Here is a 26270-nt window from a genome sequence, read left to right on the forward strand (position 1 = left end):
CAAGAGATATGATGGTTTCTGAGTAGTGTTTACCTTTGGTGATATCTTCGTCTCCCCCTGTTGTCCAAAGTGATTCAATACATCACTCTGGAAACTAAGACACTCCCTTTCTCTGTTATTTGTAAGCTGACGTGAAGTAGACAGACACCTTCTGAAGTTTTATGCATGCTGTGTTTTTTCTTCTCGATGCAACAGGAAAAGCCTTTCTTTTAACCTGGCTGCCTTTGAAGAAGTGACTCAGACATCCTCATGGCCTGTAAAGGTAAGAGTAAATCGAGCCAGTTAATAAATGTTTCCTTATTTATGACTAAAAATATGCAGTTGCAGGGATGTTACAATCAGTGAGATTGATACTTTAAAACCTGTCACTTATCCCTTTTGAACACTGGAATTTTTAACTTCAAGGAGCATGTTCCATTAAAATTTAAAAAAATAATAAAAACTACCTGATTGAATGTAAAAGTTAAGATATAAACAATGTTTTAGTTATCATGAATATAAACATAGTGATTTAATAAGAAAAGCTGCATAGCAGAATTCAGAAGGGCAGTATTTAATGCCAAACACAAAGACAGGCTGATATTCCAAGTTTAAAGGGATTTGAAGAAAACTTTTCACACAGAAGTTAAGAAGTGTTAAAGTACAGTTCAATATTTTTAAATTTCCTATTTGTTGTTTAAAATGTGTGATATACCCATTTATTTTAAAGAATTCAATATGTGTAGTGGTAAATTCTAATAAATTTAATGGACTAAAAGTAATCATTTCTGAGCAAAAATCTTTCAAAACTTCTTTGATAGTAAATTATATATAAAAAAGCAAACAGAAAATAACTAATTTAAATAAGCAGATTAATTAAGGATTTTGTAGGGGGAGCTGGGAATTTTCTCAAGTTCCTAAAAGTGCATAAATATCCTAAGTGCTGTTTTACTTTAAATACCTTCTCAAAAGACAAGAGAGAGGGATTTGTTGTAAGTAATGAGTTTCGGTCTCACTGAAAACACTTGTGAAGTTATATAAAAATTGAAATTATGATGTGTATTCATTCCATTATCAGAACAAACCATTAAACTCTAGCCTATAATAAAAAGTTTTAGCATGAAGCTAAATTAGTATAATTGGCAGAAACCTTTTAACCTAATCACAAATAGGATAAGAGAGTACACCAATTTAAAATATCCGAAATTAAATTAATGAAGCATTCAAAGAAACATGTATTGCTCATTTGCTTTCTTCATCAAAATACACTTTTGGATGCTATTTAATATGGAACAGAGGAGATAATCTTTTCGTTTTTCTTCAACATTTAATGTACACCAGTCCCTGAGTATCACAAGGAAAGCTCAAACAAATTGTAAAATATAGACATGAAACAACAAAATCATGAATTTTAATATGTGTGCCTCATTTTTATACTTGAAGACGAACTAAAAAAAAAAAAACTCTTGACAAGTCTTTTCTTTCACCGAAGACTGACACAAACACTTAATCCAAAACACTTCATCACTTTATAAGAGTTACAGCAACAACAGTAGCCTGTAAGGTAAAGAGTTGCAGAGTACGTGAAATATTTATAAGCTAGTTATACATTTTTAAAAGAGTAGATAGAAATTCAAAGCCAGATAGAAATTCAAAGGAGTTCCTTCTTTATCTGGTGGTCTGAGACTTTGAAGAAACTTGTGACTGGAAAGCAATAGTAAGATCAAAATATGATTAATCTACCAAAAAAGCAGGATGTTCAGTAATGATAAAGACTCACCACTAAACTTAGAGGCAAATTTACAGATGGAAACCCAATACTCCTGCAACCTATTTCAAATAGCACATGAAGTGGGCAAAACATCTGTCAGAGACTCTATTCTATTTAAAAGAAATGAAAAGGAAGCTTCCTTTTGAATCAGAAATCTGGTTTGAGAGGGCAAGACAGATTATCATCATTATTTACTTAAAACATTTTGGTAGACAGGAACGCCTGGGTGGCTCAATCGGTTAAACGTCCCACTTTGGCTCAGGTCATGATCTCACGGTTTGTGAGTTCGAGCCCTGCATCGGGCTTCGCACTGACAGCATGGATCAGCACTCAGATCTTCTGTTTCCTTCTCTCTCTGCCCCATCCCTAGCTCTCCCTCTCTCTCTCTCAAAAATAAGTAAACATTAAACACACTTAAAAAATTGATCCTTATATATGTGCATAAAGAGCACCAAACTGAAGTACATTATTTTTTTATGTACTTAAAAGTTCTCCACTATTAAGTAGTAGAGCCTTATGTATGGAGCCTTATGGGTTAAACTCCCGACTATGAGATCAAGACCTGAGCTGAGATCCAGAGTCAGAAGCTCACCCGACTGAGCCACCCAGGTGCCCCAGGTTCATGATTTTTTAAAGAGCACTTGTAACCACCAACAAAATTAAGATATAGAACATTTCTGGCACTTCATAAAGTTCCCTTTCTAGCCATAGTCCTACACCTCCACATCCAGGTTGAACTTCTCTCTGCAATTTTATCATTACGAACTAGTTTTCCCTACATCACAGTTTTGCCTCTACTTTTCTCTGAAAGCCAATGACAACAGTGCTTTTGGCACCAAACCCAAGAAAGGATTGTTTGTTCCCGTGTTACTATTTCCGGTTGCTATTGATTGGCCATTCTCTCCTCTCCCAAATCTGACATGGTGTTACACGGTGTTCCTCCCACTTTACTGCTTGAGGTACCACTTAGACCACCTTCTCAAGAGCAAAAGGAATACTTTTGCCTGTATGTTTTTTGTATGCCCAGAGGGGAGAAGTTCAGGTTGAATCCCGTGGGAAGCAAACTGCTATATATCATTGATATGGACCTCTAGTTTAATGAGGCCAAATGACAAGTTTGTTTCCACATGATCCTAACCCTAAACATGCCCAAATTCTCAATGTCCAAATTCTCAATGTACAAACTTAAATACCTATCTTGATCCATTCTTCCAACCTGAAGGTTAAATAAATACATGAATCACCTGGCAACTGTTCCTCATTAACACCACATGTATACACAACCTTAATGAGCCTATCATTACTACAAAGTTTATGTAAATGTTTAAAGGACCATCCACTGGATGTCCATGTTCCTTCACCAGTTTTTGTTTGTTTGTTTTTAATCCCTCTCCAAGAACTCATTCATGCTATGCTTGAATTCTCTTAATAGTGGAGAACTTACTTTCTCCAAAGGAAACTTAGTCCTTTCTTCAAATTTATTTTTTAGAGACTTAAAGGATTCTGAAAACTATACCCCCACATACATACAACTTGCATGAATTTGGTATCAGTGCTGAAGGAAGGTCATTCTAATCTGAGAATTATATAGATGTCACTCCAACTTTATGTATAGTGAGGGTACTTATCCAAATCTGCGTGCAGCTGTTATAAATTTCTTCCTTACAGTAAACCAGGACAATTTTCCTTTGTCCTTCCCATTCATATGTCTTTAGAATAGTGACAATAATTTGTTTTCATAACGGTCCCTCTAATTTTTGAAAATAACTATCATGAATCTTGATCCACACCTATGTTCAATCTAAGACAGCATAGTGTTGTCAGACTAAATGAATGCAGGTGTGAGAACTCCAATAATTTATGGATTCATAAAGACGAGGAGTAAAATCTCTGATAATCTTTGGGAAAAAAATGGTATCTAATTAGGGAGTAATATAAATGGCAGTCATGTGAAGAGAAAAAGGAAAAATGATACTAGAAAAGCTATAATTTATATTTTTTTTAAAAAGAAGACTTTTTCATGCATTAGGGCTTATACATAATAATACACAGGCTCCTGACTAATGCAGCAAATCTCTAAATTTGAAGCTAACAGATAAGTAAAATAGTAACATTTTCACCTGGCAATAATATAGAAAACAGGTGATTCTCTAAAAAAATCAAAGCCAAACATTAAAGAATTCCATATTTTATCTTTTGTAATACCGGGTAAGCTTACAAAGGCATTCACACTATCAAAAATTTTGGGGTGCTTTATTACAAAGTACTGAGAAACCAAAGCTCCATTAGATATTATACTACCCTTAAGCTCATCAATTAGATTTGTGTGTTCTCATAGTATATAGAATTAAACCACTAGTTCTCAAAGTATATGGTCAGGGGGCAGCATTAGTTCATCTGGAAATAGAAATGCAAATTCAAGCCTCAGCCCCACCCCCAACTCCTGAAATCAGAAACTCCAGAAAGGGGCCCAGGAATTTGTGTTTGAACAAGCCCTCCACGTGGTTCCGGTACAGCGGAAAGAATAAGCACCTGAAGCAAACTTTGCAATAGCAGTAGGATTGATAAAAAGCGATAAAACAGCCTCAGCAATTACAAGGTACCCTCATAATATTTAGGGAAGGGAGACTATGCCTTGAAACTCAGAATTATGATTCAAAACTTATGTCTAAGTTTATCCTTTTAGGAGTAGAGAATATCTAGTTCCTTTTACCGTTTCACTTTGGAGTTTATAATTTTGCAGCTTTTTGAGCAGACGTTTCATGTGCCTCCAAAAAATATATTTTTAGGGGCACCTGGGTGCCTCAGTCTGTTAAGCGTCCGACTTCGGCTCAGGTCACGATCTCACGGCCCTTGAGTTCGAGGCGCCTCGGGCTCTGTGCTGACAGCTCGGAGCCTGTAGTCTGCTTCAGATTCTGTGTCTTCCTCTCTCTCTGCCCCTCCCCCGTTCATGCTATGTCTCTCTCTGTCTCAAAAATAAACATTAAATATATATATATATATTTGGAAATCATTTATTCCGCCCAAATTATCCACCATTTTTCTCACAACCACTACTAGCAATCTTCCGCACTCCTTTTCCTCTGGTTTAGGGGGTAAGTTACCGCAACGGTGAATAGGGAAAATGCAGGAAAGGCAGTAGAGAAGGCAGGAGATCATTGGTCCTCTGAATTCAGAAGTCACAGATACTATGAGAAAAATGAAAGAAATGGCCTAAATTTAAATATGGGCTGAGATTTTCATTCTCTTGCAGACGCACAGGACCAAAGAAGTAGAGGTCTGCCTGGCTTTCTTCCTGGAGCTTCAGCCCCTGACCGCAGCTTTCACCTCTCACATCCCCACCCGGAGAACCAAGTGTGGCAGCCAGCTCTCCCTCGGCCAGGCAGTCTTCCTCCTGGGCTAGAATATTTAAGCCAGGTATTTTTTTCTATTTCTACACACGTTTGCCCCTTAAAATGAATACAAACTTGGTTTCTTGCTTTTCAACTGATGGGGTTTTGGGGTGATGGGGGTTCGGAGCTGACGGCCAAGAAAGAATTCTTGAAGACTTCTTTGGTGCAAAAAAGTGATCTTATTAAAGCACGGGGACAGGACCCCTGGGCAGAAAGAGCTGCACTGGGGTTGTGATGGGTAACTAATTATATACCTTCCAGTTGGGAGGGGGTTAGGGATAGAGTAAATCACTAAGGAATTTTGGAAGCCAGGTTTCCAGGCCCCTATTGGGAAAACACCATTTATTACCATTTAGTAAAACCTCAGTCATGAGACCCTTCAGGCGTATATCAGGGGGCCATAAGCTTGGAATATGATTGCCAGCATACATCTTGGGGAAGCTGAGACAAAGGAAGTTTCCAAAGGGATTTTTAGATGTTAAAGTAGATTTACAGGATGGGGGGGGGGGGGGCAGGATAATGTTAAGTCAAGATTCCCTTTTGCCCCCAGCAAAGTGTCATCATCGAGGCAGCTGAGCTCCTAGGTCACTCTGCCGGTTTCAAGGACTTGCCAATGGGCTGTAGGCAGTAAGGGAATTTAATTTTTATTTGCCTTCGTTTCTCACATCATCATGGCAAGCACTTAAAGCCCTTTCCTTTGTTCTTGGGCAGCCAGGAGTGTCCGAGGAGTATCACACATATTCCATGTGGGAGTGGAGGTGCTAGCTTGTACTTTGCTCTCAGCTTGCCTTATGCTCCCTCATCATCAACCAAGGTTGAAGGACTTCAACAAATGATGTGTTGAAGTGAGAAAAGCATTATAAATCATGAAATTATGAAAAAAAATTGTTTCTATTATTTGGAAAGAAATTCATTCTCTTTTATTTCCACTTCTATTTTTCTTATTTATTTGGCAGAGTGATGACACTAAACATTTTTGATGGAGCTGTTTAGCACATTTATCCTCCTTCTGCTCATTGCTCAAGGTATAAGCAAATGTATCCTCAAGGAATTGCCTAACATGTCTAGTCACCTACAGCTATTTAATTAAAGAATATTTATTGAGTACTTGCTATAATCGAGACATGTAAAAAGCATAAAACCTAGTCCCTCTCACCCAAACACTCTGTAATCTAATTGGCATGCAAGAAGTGTTGACAAGAAGTGCAAGGTGATGTACTAAAGCCATATAAGCACACAGTTGTAATGTGTACAGGTGCATAGAGCAGAGAAAGCCGTTAAGGATCTAAGTACTCAGGAGAGACTTCCATAACGATCTAAGAATTCAGGGTCCTCAACTGAATCTCAAAAGATGACTATAAATCCAAGGGAAAGCAAGTTACCAAGTTAACATCATTGTCTTTGATACTGTTGCATCTTTAGGCCGATGTGCTTACAAGATCATATTACTATTAGACATAGTCATTGGAGGGTAAGCGGTGATTAAAGCCCTATAATAAATCAATCAAGAAATACCATCCTCTGAATTATGTGGCATACAAAGGACAATTATACTTTTATATATTATTGTTGCTTTTGTACTTTATCCCACAGAAGATCGGAAATACACTGATATTGAGATGTCAGCACATCTGCTGCAATTTTCAGCTTGTTTGGCATTCTTTCAAACCATAAAGTCTATCTCCTTTATCAAAATCAAATCTCTGTGTTAATTCCCTTAAGGTACAAGAGATTTCTGTTATGCCTGATAGGGTTTAAGCTGCATGCAGCATATGTTCCTGGGAAAATGTTTATAATTGCAGATGCCTTCTCCAGAAACCCACTGGCAGACAAATGTACTACAGAGACTGGAGAGCTCAGGGAGATGTGGAAAAGAGCTGGAAAAGCTAACCTACCATTTTCCATCTGCAGAAAGGATCAGCTGTAATAGCTGACTAGAGTTGATTAACTGCTGCAAGCTGTTTGGGAATGTTGTCAGACAAGGTTTTGCCAAGTATAAAAGTGATATACCAGTGCCAGAGGGCTGAGGTTTGATGATCACATATGGTCATCACATATTCTTCTTCCATCCATGAATGATGACACACCCGGAGCCAGATGCTTGACATGAATACATTTTTTTTTACATTCCATAAATAGAGATATGAGCCCATTGGCTTCAGTTCTAAAATGAAGTCGATTTTCCATACCTATACCTTTGGTGATCTATTTCAGAAAATAAAAATATGCCACAAATTGGCAAATATCTTACTTCAAAGGGAAATATAACTTATTCACTTTACACTAAAAGAACACTTACTCGCGTTAAAGCAGTGTACTTAAACAGGGTAAATGAGCATTTTAAATGTTTTATACCACAAGTCTGCAAGAGATATATATAAATGAATTTTTGTGTGGTAAATTTTTTCTGAGAACTGTAAGAACTGAATAAAATCATGAACATTTGAAAATAGTACATTCTTCAATAAACAGGAAAATACAAGAAATCCTTCTAAATTAAAAAAAAATCACAGTAAAAATTTAAAAACACATCTATTCTCCTTTAATCAAGTCCATCCAATGACTAATGAAAATCTTTTTTCCATTAACAGTTTGAAAATAAATTTTCAGGTATGTATGTAAATATATAATGCATATATACACATGTACACATGTGTATACATGTATGGATGTATGTGTATGCATTGATGTTGTTCATGTAGAGTTAAACCTAAATATAAAACAAACAGATTATCTCTCTGGATTAACACGTTCTAATAGGTAATATCATTTTATACTATTAGTGTCAAAACAAAGGATAATTATTATAATTTAGTTGCCTATAGGTAAGAGTAGTGAGTTAAGTCTACAAAGACACATGTATAGATCCTATTTATTTGGAAGTATGTATACTAAGTGGAATACTTGTAAACCTGATAAGTTATACATAAGAATTTATTCTTAAGCTATATATCCAAGGCTGTCGTTTGATTTCTATCCTATGGCTTTCCTACTTGAGTGCTTTACTGGCCCTGACACCTAAATATGTGATCCAATCTGTTTAAAGTTTCCAAGATTCCTGGTCCATCAAATAATAGCAAAGAGTGGTAAGGGCTCATTTGGAGCACAGTGTGTAAGTGGCCTAGCACTACTTGAAGGAAACTGCAAGAACAAAACAAGACCCTCAAATCCAGGGGTATTGCCCACAGAGACAGATCAAATCAAATGTTATTACAGAGGCTGCGGTGGGTGTAAGGGTAGAGAAAATAGGAAGGAAAGGTATTCAGAAGTTCCACAGTATCACTTAAGAATTGTTTATCCCAGTTCCTAACACTTGTTTAGTGATGCCAATACAACAGAGTAGAAAGCATGTCAAAACTGGTGGCAGTACAATCAATCTAGGTTCAAGTCCTAGCCCAACCATTTACAAGCTCTGTGATCCTGGGCAAACTGCTTAATCTCTCTGGGATTGTTTCTTCACAAGATAAATGTAATGATGCCTATGTCTCTAAGTTTTTGTGAGGATTACATCATACACTATGTCAAAGTATCTACCACAAGGACTACCTCACGGTAGCCATTAAATAAACAACTGCTACTATTAGAAAGCAGAGAGGTACAATTTACCCTTCCAATGTGGAATGGATCTCAATTGATAGTCTCTAAATTTCAAGACTAAAACTTGATCCATGGCACCAACATTAAAGTTCCTAAATTCAAATCTTAGTCTTGCCCCCATAATTTTCTTCATCCCTAACTTACCTCTAATGGATCCACCGCTAAATAACTGTGGATATCCTTTGTGACTTTTCTTTCAACCCTCCATTTTTCTCAAAAGAAGAGAACAGAACTAACAATAGTACTCTATGAAAGACTGATTCTAATATTTAAAAATTGCCATAATTCTGAAAATAGGTTTTATAATATCTTAAATCATAAATTGTTTATGGAAAAGATTTTTTGTGAACCTTAAAAAAAGAGGACCCATGCACTCTTTTACCAATAATAAAATTTAAATAGAGGACATTTAGTTTTGCCTGTACCTCAGGATATACAAGGAGAATGAAGGAAATAATGTAATGTCAAATTTTCCGGACTTGTGATGCCCAATCAATACCCAATATTACTAATGACTGTTTCAGCTCAAGCATTACCAGTGAGTTTATTAATGTGAAGGGAAAATAAAGTGAAGATAATTTAGAGGTGAAATAGAAAAGAAAGTGTTAGAAAAGACAATGGTCTTCAGGGTTCACGAGTCTACCTTAGTGAAAATTCATTCTCACAACATATTTGAATATTTCCTTTAAAAATCTGCATTGTATACTTTTTAATATAGTCATTCTCAACTATCTGTGGCCATTTTTATCTCTGTAAGTTAACTTCATTTTTAATTACATAAAGCAACTTTCCTTATATTAGCTGTTAGTGGCATAACTTATTCTGCTTAAATGGGTATTTTGTTGGCATCAGCAGGATTTGTTCGTGTTTTCTAATCCAAAGGAAGGTGTGAGTGAGAATAATTTATAAAATAACCTCTCTCAGCTTTAACAAAGACATTTTATCGCTATGAGGAATGAGTTGAGAGTGAAAGAGAAGTTAGGCAGGGTGGAGAGGAAAGGCCAGGCATTCGGGGGTCATTGATGTTTTGTTTCATTTCCTTTAAAAAAATGAGTTTTGAAACCTTTTAGGCATCATTGTTCAGAGACTGTTTTAAAATATTCTCCAAGTGTTGTTTCCAAGAGTTACTCTATTAGCACTTTATCACAGGAGAACACAGAGTTAACCACGGTTCTTATTCTGATTCTTGGCATTTCTGCCTTGGAATTTTCAGGGTTCTTGTATTTTTTTAAAAATTTTTACTTGAATTAAAAAATGTATCTTCTTTTTCATTATAAAATGTGAGCTGTTTTCAACCATTTCCCCAGTAAAGAACATGGAAATTAATGAATGTCATGTGATAAGCAAATTAATAGTAATATCTCCAAAGGTTTTCAAAGTGTGATGTAATACCTTTTGTTTCCTTTATGTCATTCTTTAACAGTTAGACCTGATAATTATACACCAGCAGGTGGAGCTTCTTGGAAGTAAGTATATTATATTCTATACTTATTAAAACGGTTAAAAATATTTTAGGCTTCAGAAATTTTGTTATATTTAAATATCTTCTAAACAATAATGTTAAACTGAGGATAAAGGTAGATCAAAAAGATCAGTAGGTCAGGGTGCCTGGGTGGCTCAGTTGGTTAAGCTTCCAACTTCATGATGTCACAGTTTGTGAGTTTGAGCCCCGGGTCAGGCTCTGTACTGACAGCTTGTTGCCTGGAGTCTGTTTCAGATTCTGTGTCTTCCTCTGTCTCTGCTCCTCCCCCTCTCAGTCTCTCAAAAATTAATAAACATTAAATTTTTTTTAAAAAAGATCAGTAGGTCTTTTAAAATAAACATTTGAAGTAAATTGTTAGTCTGATATAGGTACACCTAAAAGCATGAACTCTCCGAGTCTTTGATAATATTTTATCAGGAATCTAGCAATTTTTATCTTAAAATAACAAAAGATTTTATCATTTCCATGTTTGGTAATAATTTATATTTTCTTAATAATTTCATAAATGGAAATCAAGTTTGAGACTAAATAACAAAAACCCATTCTACTCTTGAAACTAATATTACACTATATGTTAACTAATTGGAATTTAAATAAAAACTTGAAAATGATAAGTGAGTAAATAACAAAAACCCATCAAACAAAATTTGATGTTTTATCATTTCACCGGTGATTCATCAAATGGCATGTTATTTAACAGTACATAGATTTTCGATGACTGACTGAATTCCAATTAATTATTTTTTTCCTTAACATCTAAAATATGTCAAAATCGTAATATATAGGTAGCAGGATAGCCCGCGGCCATAGATACACTGTGAAATAGATTTTAAACAAAATCATTACTATGCTGTGAGTCATCCCGTAAATTCCACAGCAGTGTTAGAATTATTTGAGGATTCCATTCTTTACAGCCTTGCTTCCTTAGTTGAAATGTGGAACTACATGTGCCCAGTAGGTCCTATATCTGGAATCAAAATGTAATCATCACACAGCTTTGCTCTGAGTTTACTTTGATTTCCATAGCTAAGTCCTCAAATTTTAGAGCATGGAAGTAGATTTGGGTGAAGAAGATACCCCATACTTAATAATTAGCTACTGTTTTCTTTTAATAACACTACCCCTTTTACTTATTGAAAGATTTGATACTAGGCAATAGCACTGTTTTGATGACTGGTTTTTTTTTTTTTGGTTTTTTGGTTTTTTTGTTCCCTTAGTGATACTTGGCACTGAGACCTCCAACAAATATGAGATTAAAAACAGTTTGGGACAAAGAATTTACTTTGCAGTGGAAGAAAGCATCTGCTTCAATCGTACTTTCTGTTCCACACTTCGAGCTTGCACTCTGAAGGTCATGGATAACTCAGGTCGGGAGGTGATTACAGTAAACAGGCCCTTGAGGTGTAATAGCTGCTGGTGCCCTTGCTACCTGCAAGAGGTTAGTCATTGGCTCTGGGTGTACTTTTATTTTTCTACGTTTGAAAAGGTTGGCAATTATTTATTTAACAAATGGCATTCATCTGGAGCTATAAGGCCATTCCCCTATCAGTTGCTCCTTTAGGATCCAAACAGCTTAAGGATGGTGATTCACTAGTTTTTTGTTTTGTTTCGTTTTTGTTTTTGTTTTTTTCCCAACCAAAAACTGTGGTGGCTTTCGTTTTGTTAATTGGCAGACAGCTCATGTATCATGTAAATGGGACACATCCTCCTGAATCTCTGTGTTAGCCACATAACTGGAATACCTATGAGTTCCACCATTAAGTAAATCTACCCTTTGTCTTCTCTAACTGGAGCAAAGTTCGGGAAGTACTAAGTAATACTAAAATCTTCCAAGGTGTTCTCTTGGTTAGGTATCAGTTTTAGTACAGAATCTCACATTCCATTCATCCATTTATGACAAACTTTAAACCTTGGCAAGACTATGCTATTGTTCTGAAGGGAATCATTTCATTATTTTATTTTAATATATAATAGATTTTCATCATTATCTAGTAGATCTATAATAACTTCCACTGACATAATGCAGTTAAGTTGATAAGGAACCTTTACTTATTCTAATGTCTTTGATATCATAACATCTCTATGAGCTAGAAAGAATAGATTTTACTCTCCATATTTAGCAATTGAGGTAACTAGGGCTTAGAGAGTGGAGGTAACTTACCTACGATCACACATCCAGGAAATATCATGAATGGGGCTTGATCCAGGTATACTTATTCAAGCCCAAGTTTCTCTACTGTGCACCTATGTATAAGTACTCTACTTAGCAAGATGAGAAAAAAAATATTAATATGAATTGGGGTTAAGTAGGGAAGTTTCTGGAGTATATACTGAAGCTAATCCTCCAATTGTTATAGGCAATTACTTGACTAAGTGATAAAGTGGCTAAGGTACTCATTTGGTGTCCAAGAATTTTCATCCTCCTACTAAGGATATTTAAGATCTAATATGCTTTAAGATGGTATAGTCAGTATAATATAATATATCCATTTGAATGTTTCTGATGTTTCTGATGAATGTTTCTGATAATTGATGTTTTATTTCATAGTAGTCCAATGTCACATAAATTAAAAACAAGATGTATCTGATACCGCTTAACAATTTTTTAAAGATTTGCTCAGAATCAAGCCAATTATTTTGAAAGTGATCCCAGAACAAATCTATATAATTCTGCCTTTTCAGTGTTTTTTTTGTTTGTTTGTTTTTAATTTAAGTGTAGTTGACATACAATGTTACATTAGCTTCAGGTGTACAATTTAGCGATTTGACAAGTCAAATCCCTGTAATTCTAGGCACTCTTATTGAAACCACCTTTGTTGATCCAAGAGCACTACAGATACACACGTATGACTATGAACTTAATAAATAATAAAAAAAAAAGACAAAAGGAAAACAGATTATAAGGAGTGGATTGGATTTAAAAGCAAACAATTGTCACTATTTTCACCCACCTCTGGCTTATTTCACAACTTGGTCTGACTTGGTTTGACCATATAAACATGTTGAAATACAACATGATGAAAAGTAAGGAAATTTAGGAAATGAAAGTAATGGGGTACAGCACTAAAGTAAAGCCTAAAAATGCAATTACAAGTCTCTCACACTTTGGAAAAAGTGAAACAGCAATCAAATTGGTGTGTAAAACTGTAACTTCACAAGAAGCATTTGTTTTTAATTGAACCCAGAGAAGCTGGAAGCTGACAGCCTGAAGGGCAAACAATCATGAATAGTTAACAACTGGTAAGTGAGGGTTACAAATAGATGTGTGTTGTGGCAACACATTAGAGGCAGTGGAAGACACAGGAAACAGTGCCTGGCCAACCGCCACACCCGGAACAAAATGCCAAAGAAGACAGTGTCCCAGGGTCAGAAGACCGTTCTGGGAGAGGTTCTCTTCAGGGAAGTAAGATCAAAGAAAGACATGAATTTTTAGTGAGTAATGCCAAGCAAATACCTGTATAGTGAATATCTTTGTTTCTATAAAATATGAAAAAAATCCACTGCCGTGCTTCCTTAGAAGCAGATATTTAGAATATTTTGTAGAATACAAAAATAATTTCATAAAAGTTACTGTTTAGAAGGAAAGCGACTTGTAAAATTAAAATACAATAACTGTAGGAAAATCTTATTTTATTATTATCTCTTCTTGCAGTTAGAAATCCAAGCCCCTCCTGGTACTATAGTTGGTTATGTTGCACAGAAGTGGGACCCCTTTCTGCCTAAATTCACAATCCAAAATGCAAACAAAGAAGATATTTTGAAAATTGTTGGTCCTTGTGCAACATGTGGCTGTTTTGGCGATGTGGATTTTGAGGTACGGTTGACAGAGTGAAGGAGGTTTTCACGTAGGTCCTCATGGCTTGCAACAGAATTCAATGTTAAAATATTCAAATCATGGGATATCTCTGAAATAAATTTAGAAAATAATATATTTGTGAAATAATGTAATAAGCCCATATTATGCGTGCCAGTAAGAACTCATAATTTCAGATATACTAAGTTCAAGGTTTTTTGTTTTTGTTTTTGTTTTTGTTTTTGTTTTTAAAGCATACTAAGGAGCACCTGGGGGGGGGGGCTCAGTTGGTTAAGAATCAGGTCAGAATCTCACAGTTCCCGAATTTGAGCCCCTCTCTCTCTCTGCCCTTCCCCAGCTCGTACTGTCTCTTTCTCTCAAAAATAAATAAACTTAAAAATAATAATAAAAATAACACACTAAAACTTTTTTGATTTATGTGGAATTACAGCACCCATGGTATAAAGTAAATATATATTAGCTTAGAATCACCTTAAATTAGATCATCTTTTCTTCTAGCTCTGGTGGTAACATATCCTACTTCAGATCTCATCTAAGAAGTACACTCCATTAAAAATCACTAATTTATTTTTTAATATAATTTTTTGTCAAATTGGCTTCCATACAACATCCAGTGCTCGTTCCAACAAGTGCCTTCCTCAATGCCCATCACCCACTTTCCCCTCTCCCCCACCTCCCATCAACCCTCAGTGTGTATTTAAGAGATCTTATGATTTGCCTACCTCCCTCTCTGTAACTTTTTCCCCCTACTCTTCCCCTATGGTCTACTGTTAAGTTTCTCAAGATCCACATTTGAGAACACATCACTAATTTAAAAGCTATGATCATAAGACTTGCTAAGTTCATTTTACAAAACAATCTACACTTACATAAACATAAACAGTTAAATGTTTAACATTTTAACTCAATGTTAAAAAACAATAGGTAGTTGTACATTCAATTGTAACAATAAGAACTATGTTAACTACTATTCCTGGAAATATCTTTTAGGCAAAGGAGAGCTCATTTAAAGTGTCTATTTATTATTCATCCCTTCCTTCATTCATACATTCATATATAGCCCACCTGGGACATTCAGTTTGAGGAACTTTAGCGAACACTATTTACCGAGAATGTGATGGAAATTTTACAAAGCAAACTGTTGTAACTCTACCCCACTCCAAAAAGACTTGGCATGCTTTCCTAAGACTAAAAGATAAAAATATGTCCTATGATTGAGAAATAAAAAGTTTTAGTAAAGGTATATCGATGTCCTAAGTAACCTTCTCCATTTCTATCTTTTCCCACTATACATAAAGTAACAATTTATATTGAATCCTTTCAGCCTTTGAATGAGAAACAGGGCAAACAAATGAATAGTTGATAAAGTTTAACTGTAGATTTCTTCTAGCTGTGAAGGACTATAGATTTTTGATGTCAAATTAATCTGAATTTCCTGTGCTACATTTGTCCAGAGGATTTTTTTTCTTTTTTAGTGAAAATAGGACTTAGGTTTAGTTATAAAAGAAAGACCTAGTAAATTTTGGAGTATAATATAAAAATGAGATTAAGCAATAGCTGATAATGTTTAAATATGTTAGTAATTCTATAATCTTAACAATAAAAATTTAAAGTTTACAAATTGTACTTAGAAACGAATTTCTTCTAAAAATTGTTTCTCCAATATTTCTCAAAAATATTTTCTTTTGCTTTTTCTTCCTTTTGTTGTTGTTGTTGTTGTTGTTGTTGTTGTTGTTGAAGAATTCAGGTTTAAAATCTAGACTTCAGGTAATGGAATTACCTTCAAGGTTAGACCATGTAATTGAGACTATGTACCTGCTGCCATCTTGTGGTAGTCTGGCCTTAATTATTTATTGCTATTATTTTCTCAATCTGCATACAAAAAGCAAGAAAAAATAAAGGAATTATGATGAATCAAAAAACTGTCAAAAAGGCAAAATTCCTGAAGAGTAAACTGGAAAGTTAAATCTCCAAACTTATGCTTATATAACGGAATGAATGACATGGAACTGTCATTTACAGATGACTAATAAAATAATTCGCATCTCTCTCGAAGCAAACATACTAAGATATGTAAAGCCATCCATTTCACCTTCAGGTTTAACATCTCTTATTTTCTTTTCAAAGGTGAAGACCATTAATGAAAAACTTACAATTGGGAAGATTTCAAAGTACTGGTCAGGATTTGTAAATGATGTCTTTACCAATGCTGACAACTTCGGAATTCATGTTCCCGCAGATCTAGATGTGACAGTCAAAGCAGCAATGATTGGTGCTTGTTTTCTCTTTGTAAGTATGCTCTTTTTTTAATTTATTTTTTATTTTAGACAGAGACAGCGTGTACAAGCAGAGGAGAAGGGCAGAGAGAGAGAGAGAGAGAGAGAGAGAGAGAGAGTGAGAGAGAGAATCTTAAGCAGGCTCCATGCTCAGTGCAGAGCCCAACACAGGACTCGATCCCACAACCCTGGGATCATGACCTGAGCCAAAATCAAGAGTCTGACACTCGACCAACTGAGCCACCCAGGCGCCCCTGTAAGTATGGTCTTAAAAGCATAGGAGTGATTTATTTCTCACCCTTTTCTCATTAATCACTACAGAGCCAATCTCATTTTACACAGCACCACATTTATCCCACAGAGGTTTATGCATAGAAGGCTAGGTTGGGACCAATTCAGAAGTCAGAATTTAGGAGCCTGCATTTCTAATAGACAGCCTTTCTCCGCTGACCCTCATACACGGTCTTCGTCAAGAATTGGTGCCCTGTCGGGGCACCTGGGTGGCTCAGTTGGTTAAACTTCCAACTTTGGCTCAGGTCATGATCTTGCTGTTCCTGAGTTCGAGCCCCACGTAGGGCTCTGTGCTGACAGCTCAGAGTGTGGAGCCGGCTTCGGATTCTCTATCTCCCTGTCTCTGCCCCTTGCCTGCTCATGTTCTGTCTTTCTCTCCCAAAAATAAACAAACATTAAAAAGATTAAAAAAAACAAGAAGCAGTGCCCTGTCATGTGCTACTCAGCATTTCTTCAAAAACTTAGTTATCCATTCTCTTTCCATTTCAATTTAGATTTTTGGCTCATTTTCATTTTCACTGAAAAAATATGTAAATATCACATTATTGATCCTGGGTAAAGTTCAGGGCCGTTTCATTGTTTAACAATGAACTAAGTGACACTCAGAATGTGAAAAGTAGTTTTCTTCCCTTCGAACATGAACATGGATACATGAATTCAGAGGGAGGGGTTAATATTTATCAGCTTCCATTATTACAAAGATATTACATCTTTGTCCTTTCTTTCCAACTTATAATTTTATCAAAAATATTTTCTTCCTGGTGTGGAGATTGGTGATAGAAAACAGAAGTCAAGTAACACCTACGCCAGATGGTTGCCCATCTCCTGTCCCAATTTTTCCTCTAATATCTCCCTCACTGCTTACCATTGTCAATGCTCTCACAAAAACCCATGGAATTTTAAAATAAACCTACATTCTTCATTTCATATTTTGTTGTCCTTCAGGGTTTTAGGATCCTAAATCTTATGGATATTTTAATGTGGGCTGCTGTGGGGGGAAAAAATGGCTCTATCTACTCCGTTTTTTCCAAAGACAAACAGAAGACACACACATACACACCCTCTCCCCAAAACCTTAATTTGGCCTCTCTGATTAAGCTCCACACTTAATGTTTATATTAAAAAACAGATCATTTTAGGGTGCCTGGGTGGCTCAGTCAGTTAAGCATCTGACTCCTGATTTCAGCGCAGGTCATGATCTCACGATTCCTGAGTTCAAGCCCTGCATCAGGCTCTGTGCTGACAATGTGGAGTCTCCTTGGGATTCTCTGTCTTCTTTCTCTGCCCCTCCCCTGCTCATGCTCTTTCTCTCTTTCAAAATAAAAATGCACATTTAAAAAATGTTTAAAAAATAAAAACCAGATCATCTTTAATCTGCCCTACCCACTTATATCATTTAACAGACAAACAGTAAAATGTACTGTCAATAATTCACTATGCGCTATGAATTGGAGAAGCTCTGATCCAGATGACACCCCAATCACCTGAAAAGATAACTTTTTAACTCCATTGTCTCAGGGAAAAACCTACTTACTGAGAATATCTAATGGCCCCATCCAGTTCTTTCTTTTCCTTTTTACCATAATATAAAACATTTGCACTTTTTTTTGGCCAATATAGCTTTTAAAACAATTTCTGACATGTATTAGGTAATTACATAGATACAAGATAAATTACTTACTTCTACATATAATTGGACAGGAAGAATTGTGTTTTTAATTTTTAACATTTTTTAAAATATTTTTATTTATTTTTGAAAGAGTTAAAGAGACAGAGTGCAAGCAGGGGAGGGGCAAAGAGAGAGGGAGACTAGAATCTGAACCAGGCTCTAGGCTCTGAGCTGTCAGCACAGAGCCAGATGTGGGGCTCAAACTCACGAACTATGAGATCATGACCTGAGCTGAAGTCGGATGCTTAACCAACTGAGCCACCCAGGCATGTTTTTATTTTTAAATACTGTGTCCATTTCATTACCTTGTGTTGAGAGAGAGACCATCAGAAAGTAGCTGGTATGAGAACTCCCTGATCCAAACAGCAAAATTCGCAAGTACTATCTAATTTTCGGTCTTCTCTGGTTTGAGGCTACCACTCCACAACCCACAGCCCTAATTACCATTTCTAAGTTCCCTCTGGTAGAGTTTTCAGTACTTCCTCAGATGACTACCTGCTTGCTAACCACACAGTCCATGAGGATACATCTAATACTTGTTCAAAGGTCAGTGTCTATTACAACATCCCGCACTGACAGAGAACGTCCTGCGGTCGAAGTCTGCACTGTCTTGATCACCTAAGATTTTGACTGATGATACCCTGCTGATTCCAATAAGATTTCCAAGTAACTTGTACTCTGAAAACTAGACATGTAAGTGTCATGAAGCTTAAAACGTTTTGACTTTCCTCTTACTGATGAATCTCATGTTGCTAAAACACCACTGGGAAACGTAATTGCTTTATATAATCAAAGCTTACCTGTGAGACTCCTGATCTCAATTGTCGCCTTTTTGTAAACTCACTCATACTCAGTTTATTTATTTGTAGGATTTTATGTTCTTTGAACATTCACTAGCTGGATTATAACAAGCGAGATGACAAAAACGATCAAGTATGCAAGAACATGTTTCAGTAAGTAAAGTTTAAATGATCTCTTTCCCTTTGAAGATGTCTATATTTGACGCTGTCTAACTCTTTTTCATTTTCTTCTAGAAATCCCTTGGGCTCTGGATTTCATTTCTCAATGGTTTGCAATATTTGCTTTTTTTGTAACAAATGTTAATTATTACATTTATTAAAGCATAATGTAATGAAGCAATTATCTGGTTGTAAATGCATGTTAGCTAAAGAAAAGATTACTGGCCTTACTGGCCTGAGCGCAGGATTGCTTTGAGAGATTGTCATTCTTTCTTTTTAATCCTTTTGAAGTTGTTGCATGGGTAAGCATGAAAGATGAGAACTAAGGCTTGCAGCATCACTGATGAAAATTCAATGTTTAGAGAGCACTTTGAAGTTTTTCTGGTACTAAGGCTGGTTACTAATCAAAAGGACTGGCTTTCCAAAATATTTTTTCATTAAGTAGTCTTTGACTTTGTTTATTAACCTTATTGTAGTGAGATATTTTTACCTTATATCAGAAAGGCTAAAAGTTGGATAAATAATATGTTTAAAGATGAGGAGGAAGATAGATGAAATCAATTTGTTCTAGTGGTAAGAAGCTAATATTTCCAGAAGGAAGCTAAAATTTACAAACCAAAGCATGGTGTAAACACATACCCACACCAGAGATTTAAACAAGCATATAAACAGACTTCTAAGTTAGTAAAAGCAGTAGTGTAGAGCAGGAAATTTATCTATTACAGTGAAAGTTCAGTCAGAAAAGGAATCTAGGGCTCTGAAAAAAAAGCACAATTCCAGGACTTACTTAAAAATAAGCAAAGAAAAATAAATAAATAAAACCTTAATACATGCGGCAAATGCAGAAGTCAGGGCACATAGTTAATTCAGTTAATTAATGCCTTCTATTTTAACATTTCGGAGTCCTCTAGGTAACTACATCTAGTTACCCACTCTTTCCCAAAGCCCACACAAGAAGCTTTTAGAATCTTTTTTTAGGAATGACGATAGTTCCTCCCTTTTCAAAATGAGGAAACAAACTTGTTTTAAGCAAAGCACCATGTAGCCATCTGAAATTATATAAATACTACCCAAATTATACAAATACTTTAGAATTATACAAATACTACCCAAATTTTTAACTACTGACAAAGGTGTTTAGACCAACTCCAAGCAATCCTCTACTTGGTAGAGGAACTATGTTCCAAGCATCTGTAAACTAAGTTAATTACTTGGGATTAAGAATCTATCATCTAGAAATACTGTTGAATGTGTTAGTTAAATTCCCAAGATAGCCCACAAATAGCAATTTAGTGCTAGGTTCTGGGGTAAGGGTTCTAGGTTGTATTAAGATGAAAAGGAAAAGAATCACCTTTTTGAGTGCCCTCTCTGTTGGCATGCCTCAGCAAACCATAAAAAATGGATTAGTGGGGCAGAATAGTTTAAGCATTGACCACCAAAAATAGAACCGTGCTTCCACATCATACCCAATCTTTCTCCCAGTGGCCCCATCCATTCTTTCAGTGTAACGGGTGTGACCTGCATGTTGGGAACAGTACAGTCACAGAAGCAAACGACAGTCCTGTGTGTGAGACATTGTCTTCAGTCTAGCTCTGCTGTGTGGTAGCTATGTATCTTCACATCTCTCCTGTAGTCTTTCTGAACCTTCTCACTTTCCCATTTGCCACTTTGCAGAGCTACGGTGACAGTTAGGGGGACCTCAGTGTTTCCTCCTTTTCCCCTTTGTCTATTCTAACTGACGTGTGTGTGACTTATGGTCAGTCATTCACAACCAGCTAAAGGAAGTGGCATTTTAATTTTTTTTATTATTTATTTTTTGAGTGACAGGGTGCGAGCAGGGAAGGGGCAGAGAGAGCAGGGTAGACACAGAATCTGAAGCAGGCTCCAGGCTGAGCTGTTAGCACAGAGCTCTACGTGGGGCCTGAACTCAGGAACTGTGAGATCATGACCTGAACTGAAGTCAGACGCTTAACTGACAGAGACACCCAGGAGCCCCAGGAAGTGGCATTTTTAAAGCAGATGCTTATTAACTAATAAAATGTAGAAAAGTTGTTAGCATTTTCTGAGGGCTTATCACATATTAGGCATGTGCTTCCTATGAATTCCTGGTCGAGGAACAAAAGGAAGTAAAAACACAGGAATATCAGGCAGTATGTGGAAGACTGCCTGTGATTCTATCTTTTCCTCTCCCCGTTCTGCTCCATGTCCCAAATTTCCTCCTTCAAGGTGTACCTGCTTCATATTTTCTTCTTGTATGTCTTGTACTTTTGATTTCTAGAGTGGAATACTTTCTAACTTGGTGTCACAACAGCAGCATTTGAGATTCTCATGGTGGGAAAAATGGGAGAAAAATACTACTTAAAAATACTACATTTTAATATGACCAACATTTCGATTTAAAAAATTATTTAAATGAACCCTAAAACTAGTAAAAAGTTTAAAACACCTACTTTTTTTTATGAGCTGGTGGCTGTGCATTATTTTTGCTCTTTTTTTTAAATATAATTTATTGTTAAGTTGGCTAACATACAGTGTATACAGTGTGCTCTAGGTTTTGGGGGTAGATTCCCATGATTCATCACTTACATACAACACCCAGAGCTCATCCCAACAAGTACCCTCCTCAATGCCCATCAGCCATTTCCCTCTCCCTCATCCCCCATCAACCCTCAGTATGTTTTCTGTATTTAAGAGTCTCTATGGTTTGCCTCTCTCCCTCAGTTTGTAACTATTTTTCCCCTTCCCTTCCCCCAAAGTCTTCTGTTAAGTTTCTCAAGTTCCACATATGAGTGAAAGCATACGATATCTGTCTTTCTCTGACTGACTTATTTCACTTAGCATAATACCTTCCAGTTCCATCCACATTGCTGCAAATGGCCAGATTTCATTCTTTCTCATTGCCAAGTAGTATTCCATTGTATGTATAAACCACATCTTCTTTATCCATTCATCAGTGGATGGACATTTAGGCTCTTTCCATAATTTGGCTATTGTTGAAAGCGCTGCTATAAACATTGAGCTTTAACATGCTATGAACATGTGCCCCTATGAATCAACACTGCTGTATCCTTTGGATAAATTCCTAGTAGTGCTATTGCTGGGTCATAGGATAGTTCTATTTTTAATTTTCTAAGGAATCTCCACACTGTTTTCCAGAGTGACTGCACCAGTTTGCATTCCCACCAACAGTGCAAGAGGGTTCTCTACATTTCCTGAGTGGTTAATTTTTGCCGCTCTGACTGGTAAAACACCTACTTCTAATGGACACTCCCGAAAGATAAAACTCCTTCTTAGAATATAGCACTTATTTTAAAGTTGGCTATATTAAACAAAAACCTGTAGTACTTTGCTCCTGAATTGCACACTACAACAAATTAAGATCCATCCTTTCTCCTCTTCCTTACTACAGGTGAAATTAATCTTTACATGTCTTCTGTGATCTACTTTTCTTTTTTCTTTCCCACCAAACAGGAGTTCATGAGAGGTGAGCGAGACTCTCTCACTTTTCAGTAAAATATTCAGTAAAAAGCATATAGCTCTAGAATGAGTAAGATCCCCTGTACATCACAGTTTTCTGGTTTACTGACTCTTCTTGGCCCCACTACACTCTCAGAACACAGGCTCCATCCCTGTTTATTCTGAGATGTACTAGGAAAGATTTGACCAAATTCAAATGCCTCCCATTTATTCATTCATTCTTTCCTTAAGTTAATAAATATTTATTGACTCTCTCCAGTATGCCAAAAATACTGTATCCCCCACTTTGGTGGAGCTTAGAGTTCCAAGAGATCCTTATTAATCCAATAATGACACACATCAAGGTTAGACTTTAACTACAAGTGTTTATAGGAGATGGACAAGGTGCCAAGTTCGGCAGAGGTATTTGGCTTGGTCAGGTTGTGAGGGAGTAACTGTAGATTTAATATATGAACAATAAGTGGAGCAGAAGGAGGAATGTGTTTGGCTGAGCTCTGTGATGGGGGAGGATGAAGACATGACAATCTCATGTGACATAAAGAAGGCCAGTAACTAGAGTTCAGACAGTGAGGTGGAATATGGTATGAGATGGGATGAATAGGGCCTGTGGCCATGTTAAAGATTCTAGACTTTGTCTCATCAGCAAAGCATCTCATAAAAGTTTATAAGAAGAGAGTTAACTATAATTAAAGTTTAGATTGGTAAGAGTATAGGAAAGGATGTTCATTGACCAATTAGTAGCTTAGGTGCAGTTAATGGTAGCTTGGACATGTGGCACTCATGCAAAGGAAGAGAAGTGAGCAGATTCGAGATCCATTAAGGAATAAAATCACCATTACTTGATGCTGGACTGAAAATCAAGATTTGAGGGAGAAAGGGAATTCCCAGCCTATCAGTAAATGTACTGATAGAAAATTAGAGGATGATCTGGTTTAGGGATAAAAAGCATGGGTTCAGTTTCAAACATACTGATTTTATAATTCCTTTAAGTTTTCCAGACGAAGATGTCAAAGAGGCAAGTGGGCATCTTTTCATCTAGTATATTTCTGAAGAGAGAGATGAGTACAAAAGACCTATATGGACACACAGAGATCTAAATAATCATTGGTTCACTTCAAGGACATGCCTAAAAAATATTCTAAAACATGTACTGTCCATGAGTTTATTCATTAATTTATTTAACTAGTATCTTCTGGAATTCCTTCTATGTACTAGGCACTATATTAGGCAGTGGAGACATTATGCTAAGTGGCAACAATTCCTACTCTAAAGATGCATTCACCAAATATTTAGGACATTGGTATTATGTACAAGGCATCTCTGTCAGTATGATGTTCCAGCAGTGAACAAAGCAACAGGGTGCTTGCCCTCTTGGAACTTGTATTTTAATACAGATGGACATTAACCAACAGGTAACAAAAAATATCACGTTATCATAGGTGATCATAAATACTGATCAAGAGTCCATCCCTCAATATCTAAAACAATAAGTTGAATTTATTGCTTACTCAGGCAAGGGAGAGCTGAGTTTGTAAGACATAGTTTATAAGCAAAGGAGAAAGCTTGCACAGGGTTTTTGGAAAAGTGAGAAGTGTAGAAGCTAGAGTGTTGACTTTAGCTATGGAAACTAACTTACCAAAGTAAGACAGTTTCTGACTGGCTGACTGTCAGAGATGTTCACTGGAGTACAGCTACGGCTGATTACTGATTTTTCAAAAGTAGATTGCAGAGAATGTTACTGAATTTCTTTCATACATGTGTGCACTTTTGTAATCAATCACTGATTAAACAAGTTTAATACTGGTTTTGATTGTTACCCATTGCTATGATGAACAATCATTTTTCTTTTCATGAAGAAAAGTACTTGAGAATAAATAAATCGAGAAAAATGGAGCTGCTGTTCCTTTGCATTTGAGCAGAGAAAGGGGAAAAGGCAGCAGCAATTCATTAGAATATATGGAAAAACAGAGTTCGTAGTTGATGGAAAAGTGAGTTCCAGGCTCACCTGACTCTCCAAGTCAAGAGCCTGCTGGCAAGCTTGAGAAACACAGGAAGCCTGTGCAAATGAGGTATAATAAACAAGAGAGAGGGAGGCATGAGTTGCAGTAAGAAAAGTGGTCAGGGCTAGATCATATAGAGTCTTGCAAGGTAAGGTATGGAAGAGGAATTAAATATGTTAAGAGGAATTAACAAAACTGGGCACTTGATTGGATAAGAGATGTAAGGGATATCAAGAACTCAAGGAAAAGCCCATCTCTGTGCAGCCCCAGTCCCATACCACTCACCATAACCCATACAATACTACAGTGTTAAAGAACATTAAAGAACGTATGTCCAGGCACAAAAAGAGGAGACAGTCAATACATTTAGCGTGACAGATTAGAGCCCTTAGAGAGAGGATAACAAGTCATGAGATGAGTCTATGTGTGTCCTCCCGGCCAGGTGGGGTCAAAGGCAGAAGTGTACACCTAGGAGAACATTCCAAGCCAAGAGCAAACTGCCTGGCTGGCTCAGTGGGAGGAGCATGTATGTAACTCTTGATCTCGGGGTTGTGAGTTTGAGCCCCACACCGGGTGTGGAGTCTACTTAAAAAAGGAAAAAAAAAAATGCCAAGCCAAGAGCACAGCACAAGACACAGAAGTGAGAAACACTGTAATTATCACCAAGAATGAAGAGGCCCCATGAGTTCAGGATGCACCTAATGAATTTAGACTCTTCTGAGCAATGAGGCCACCCTTCTCCCCTCAGCTGCACCATAGGTGTTCCTCCAATAGTAGTGCTACATCATGATTCAAAAAATAGCTTCTCCTGGATGCATCTTGTCTATACTGGACCAAAGCATCCTCTATAGGCTTTGAAAATTATTTACAAACTAGACTGAACTCAAACGGAGTCTGGGTGAAACAACAGGTACTGAAAAAAAAAAAAACACACGCGCACACACACAACACACACACACACACACACACACACACACACACACTTTTTAATATCCTTCCTTATCCATAATATCCTGGAGGAAAGGAATTAACACTCATTAGACAAGTCACCCAAATTTCCCTACAAAAGAGGGGTTTTGATCGATGATATGAAGAATCAGAGTCTAGCCCAGCAGCATATGTAGCAGTTCACTAAAATACTAATTCATTGAGGCTTATATACATTTCTTTTAGATTTGTTGTTTGCTATCAAAATGTGAACATAGGAAATAATATAAAATATTAATACTTCACAACTTACTCTTATTTTAACAGTTCTGACATAGTCTCTTTAATTGTTAAAGTTATGGGGAAAAGAAACTATTGTTGACAATATTTTGAGATTTTGAGTTATCAAGTTCAGCAATTTTTCCTTCATTTAAACTTTTATTTTTTTCTTCCAACATTTTGGTTTGGAACTATCTCAAAAAGAAAAAGCCTTTTTAATAAAAATTCTCTAAATGCAAATGGATTTCGTTTATTTCTTATGCTACGACATTTTTTGTCATAAAAACATGTGAGCATTGTATCTAGTGACCTGTGTTGTAGTTTATCCAACTGTGTAGGTGTTCAATGAGGCATCA

The 26270-nt window shown here is 36.4% G+C and overlaps 1 protein-coding gene across 1 annotated transcript; it reads left to right on the forward strand.

Moving 5' to 3' along the window:
- Positions 1 to 33: 33 nt before the first annotated feature.
- Positions 34 to 26270, forward strand: PLSCR5 (phospholipid scramblase family member 5). The gene is made up of 8 exons (XM_027061646.2): positions 34 to 262; positions 5004 to 5167; positions 10163 to 10205; positions 11440 to 11660; positions 13875 to 14036; positions 16164 to 16325; positions 19142 to 19225; positions 19307 to 26270. Exons 1-7 carry the CDS (start codon positions 250 to 252, stop codon positions 19178 to 19180), a joined length of 804 nt encoding a protein of 267 aa, XP_026917447.2. The 5' UTR covers positions 34 to 249; the 3' UTR covers positions 19181 to 19225; positions 19307 to 26270.

The sequence above is a fragment of the Acinonyx jubatus genome, chromosome C2, assembly GCF_027475565.1.
Source record: "Acinonyx jubatus isolate Ajub_Pintada_27869175 chromosome C2, VMU_Ajub_asm_v1.0, whole genome shotgun sequence".
Classification (NCBI taxonomy): domain Eukaryota; kingdom Metazoa; phylum Chordata; class Mammalia; order Carnivora; family Felidae; genus Acinonyx; species Acinonyx jubatus.

Coding starts and splice junctions, on each gene's coding strand:
- PLSCR5 (XM_027061646.2), top strand. Junction 5,168..10,162: donor GGCTAGAATATTTAAGCCAG/GTATTTTTTTCT, acceptor ATTCTTTAACAG/TTAGACCTGATAATTATACA. Junction 11,661..13,874: donor GCCCTTGCTACCTGCAAGAG/GTTAGTCATTGG, acceptor CTCTTCTTGCAG/TTAGAAATCCAAGCCCCTCC.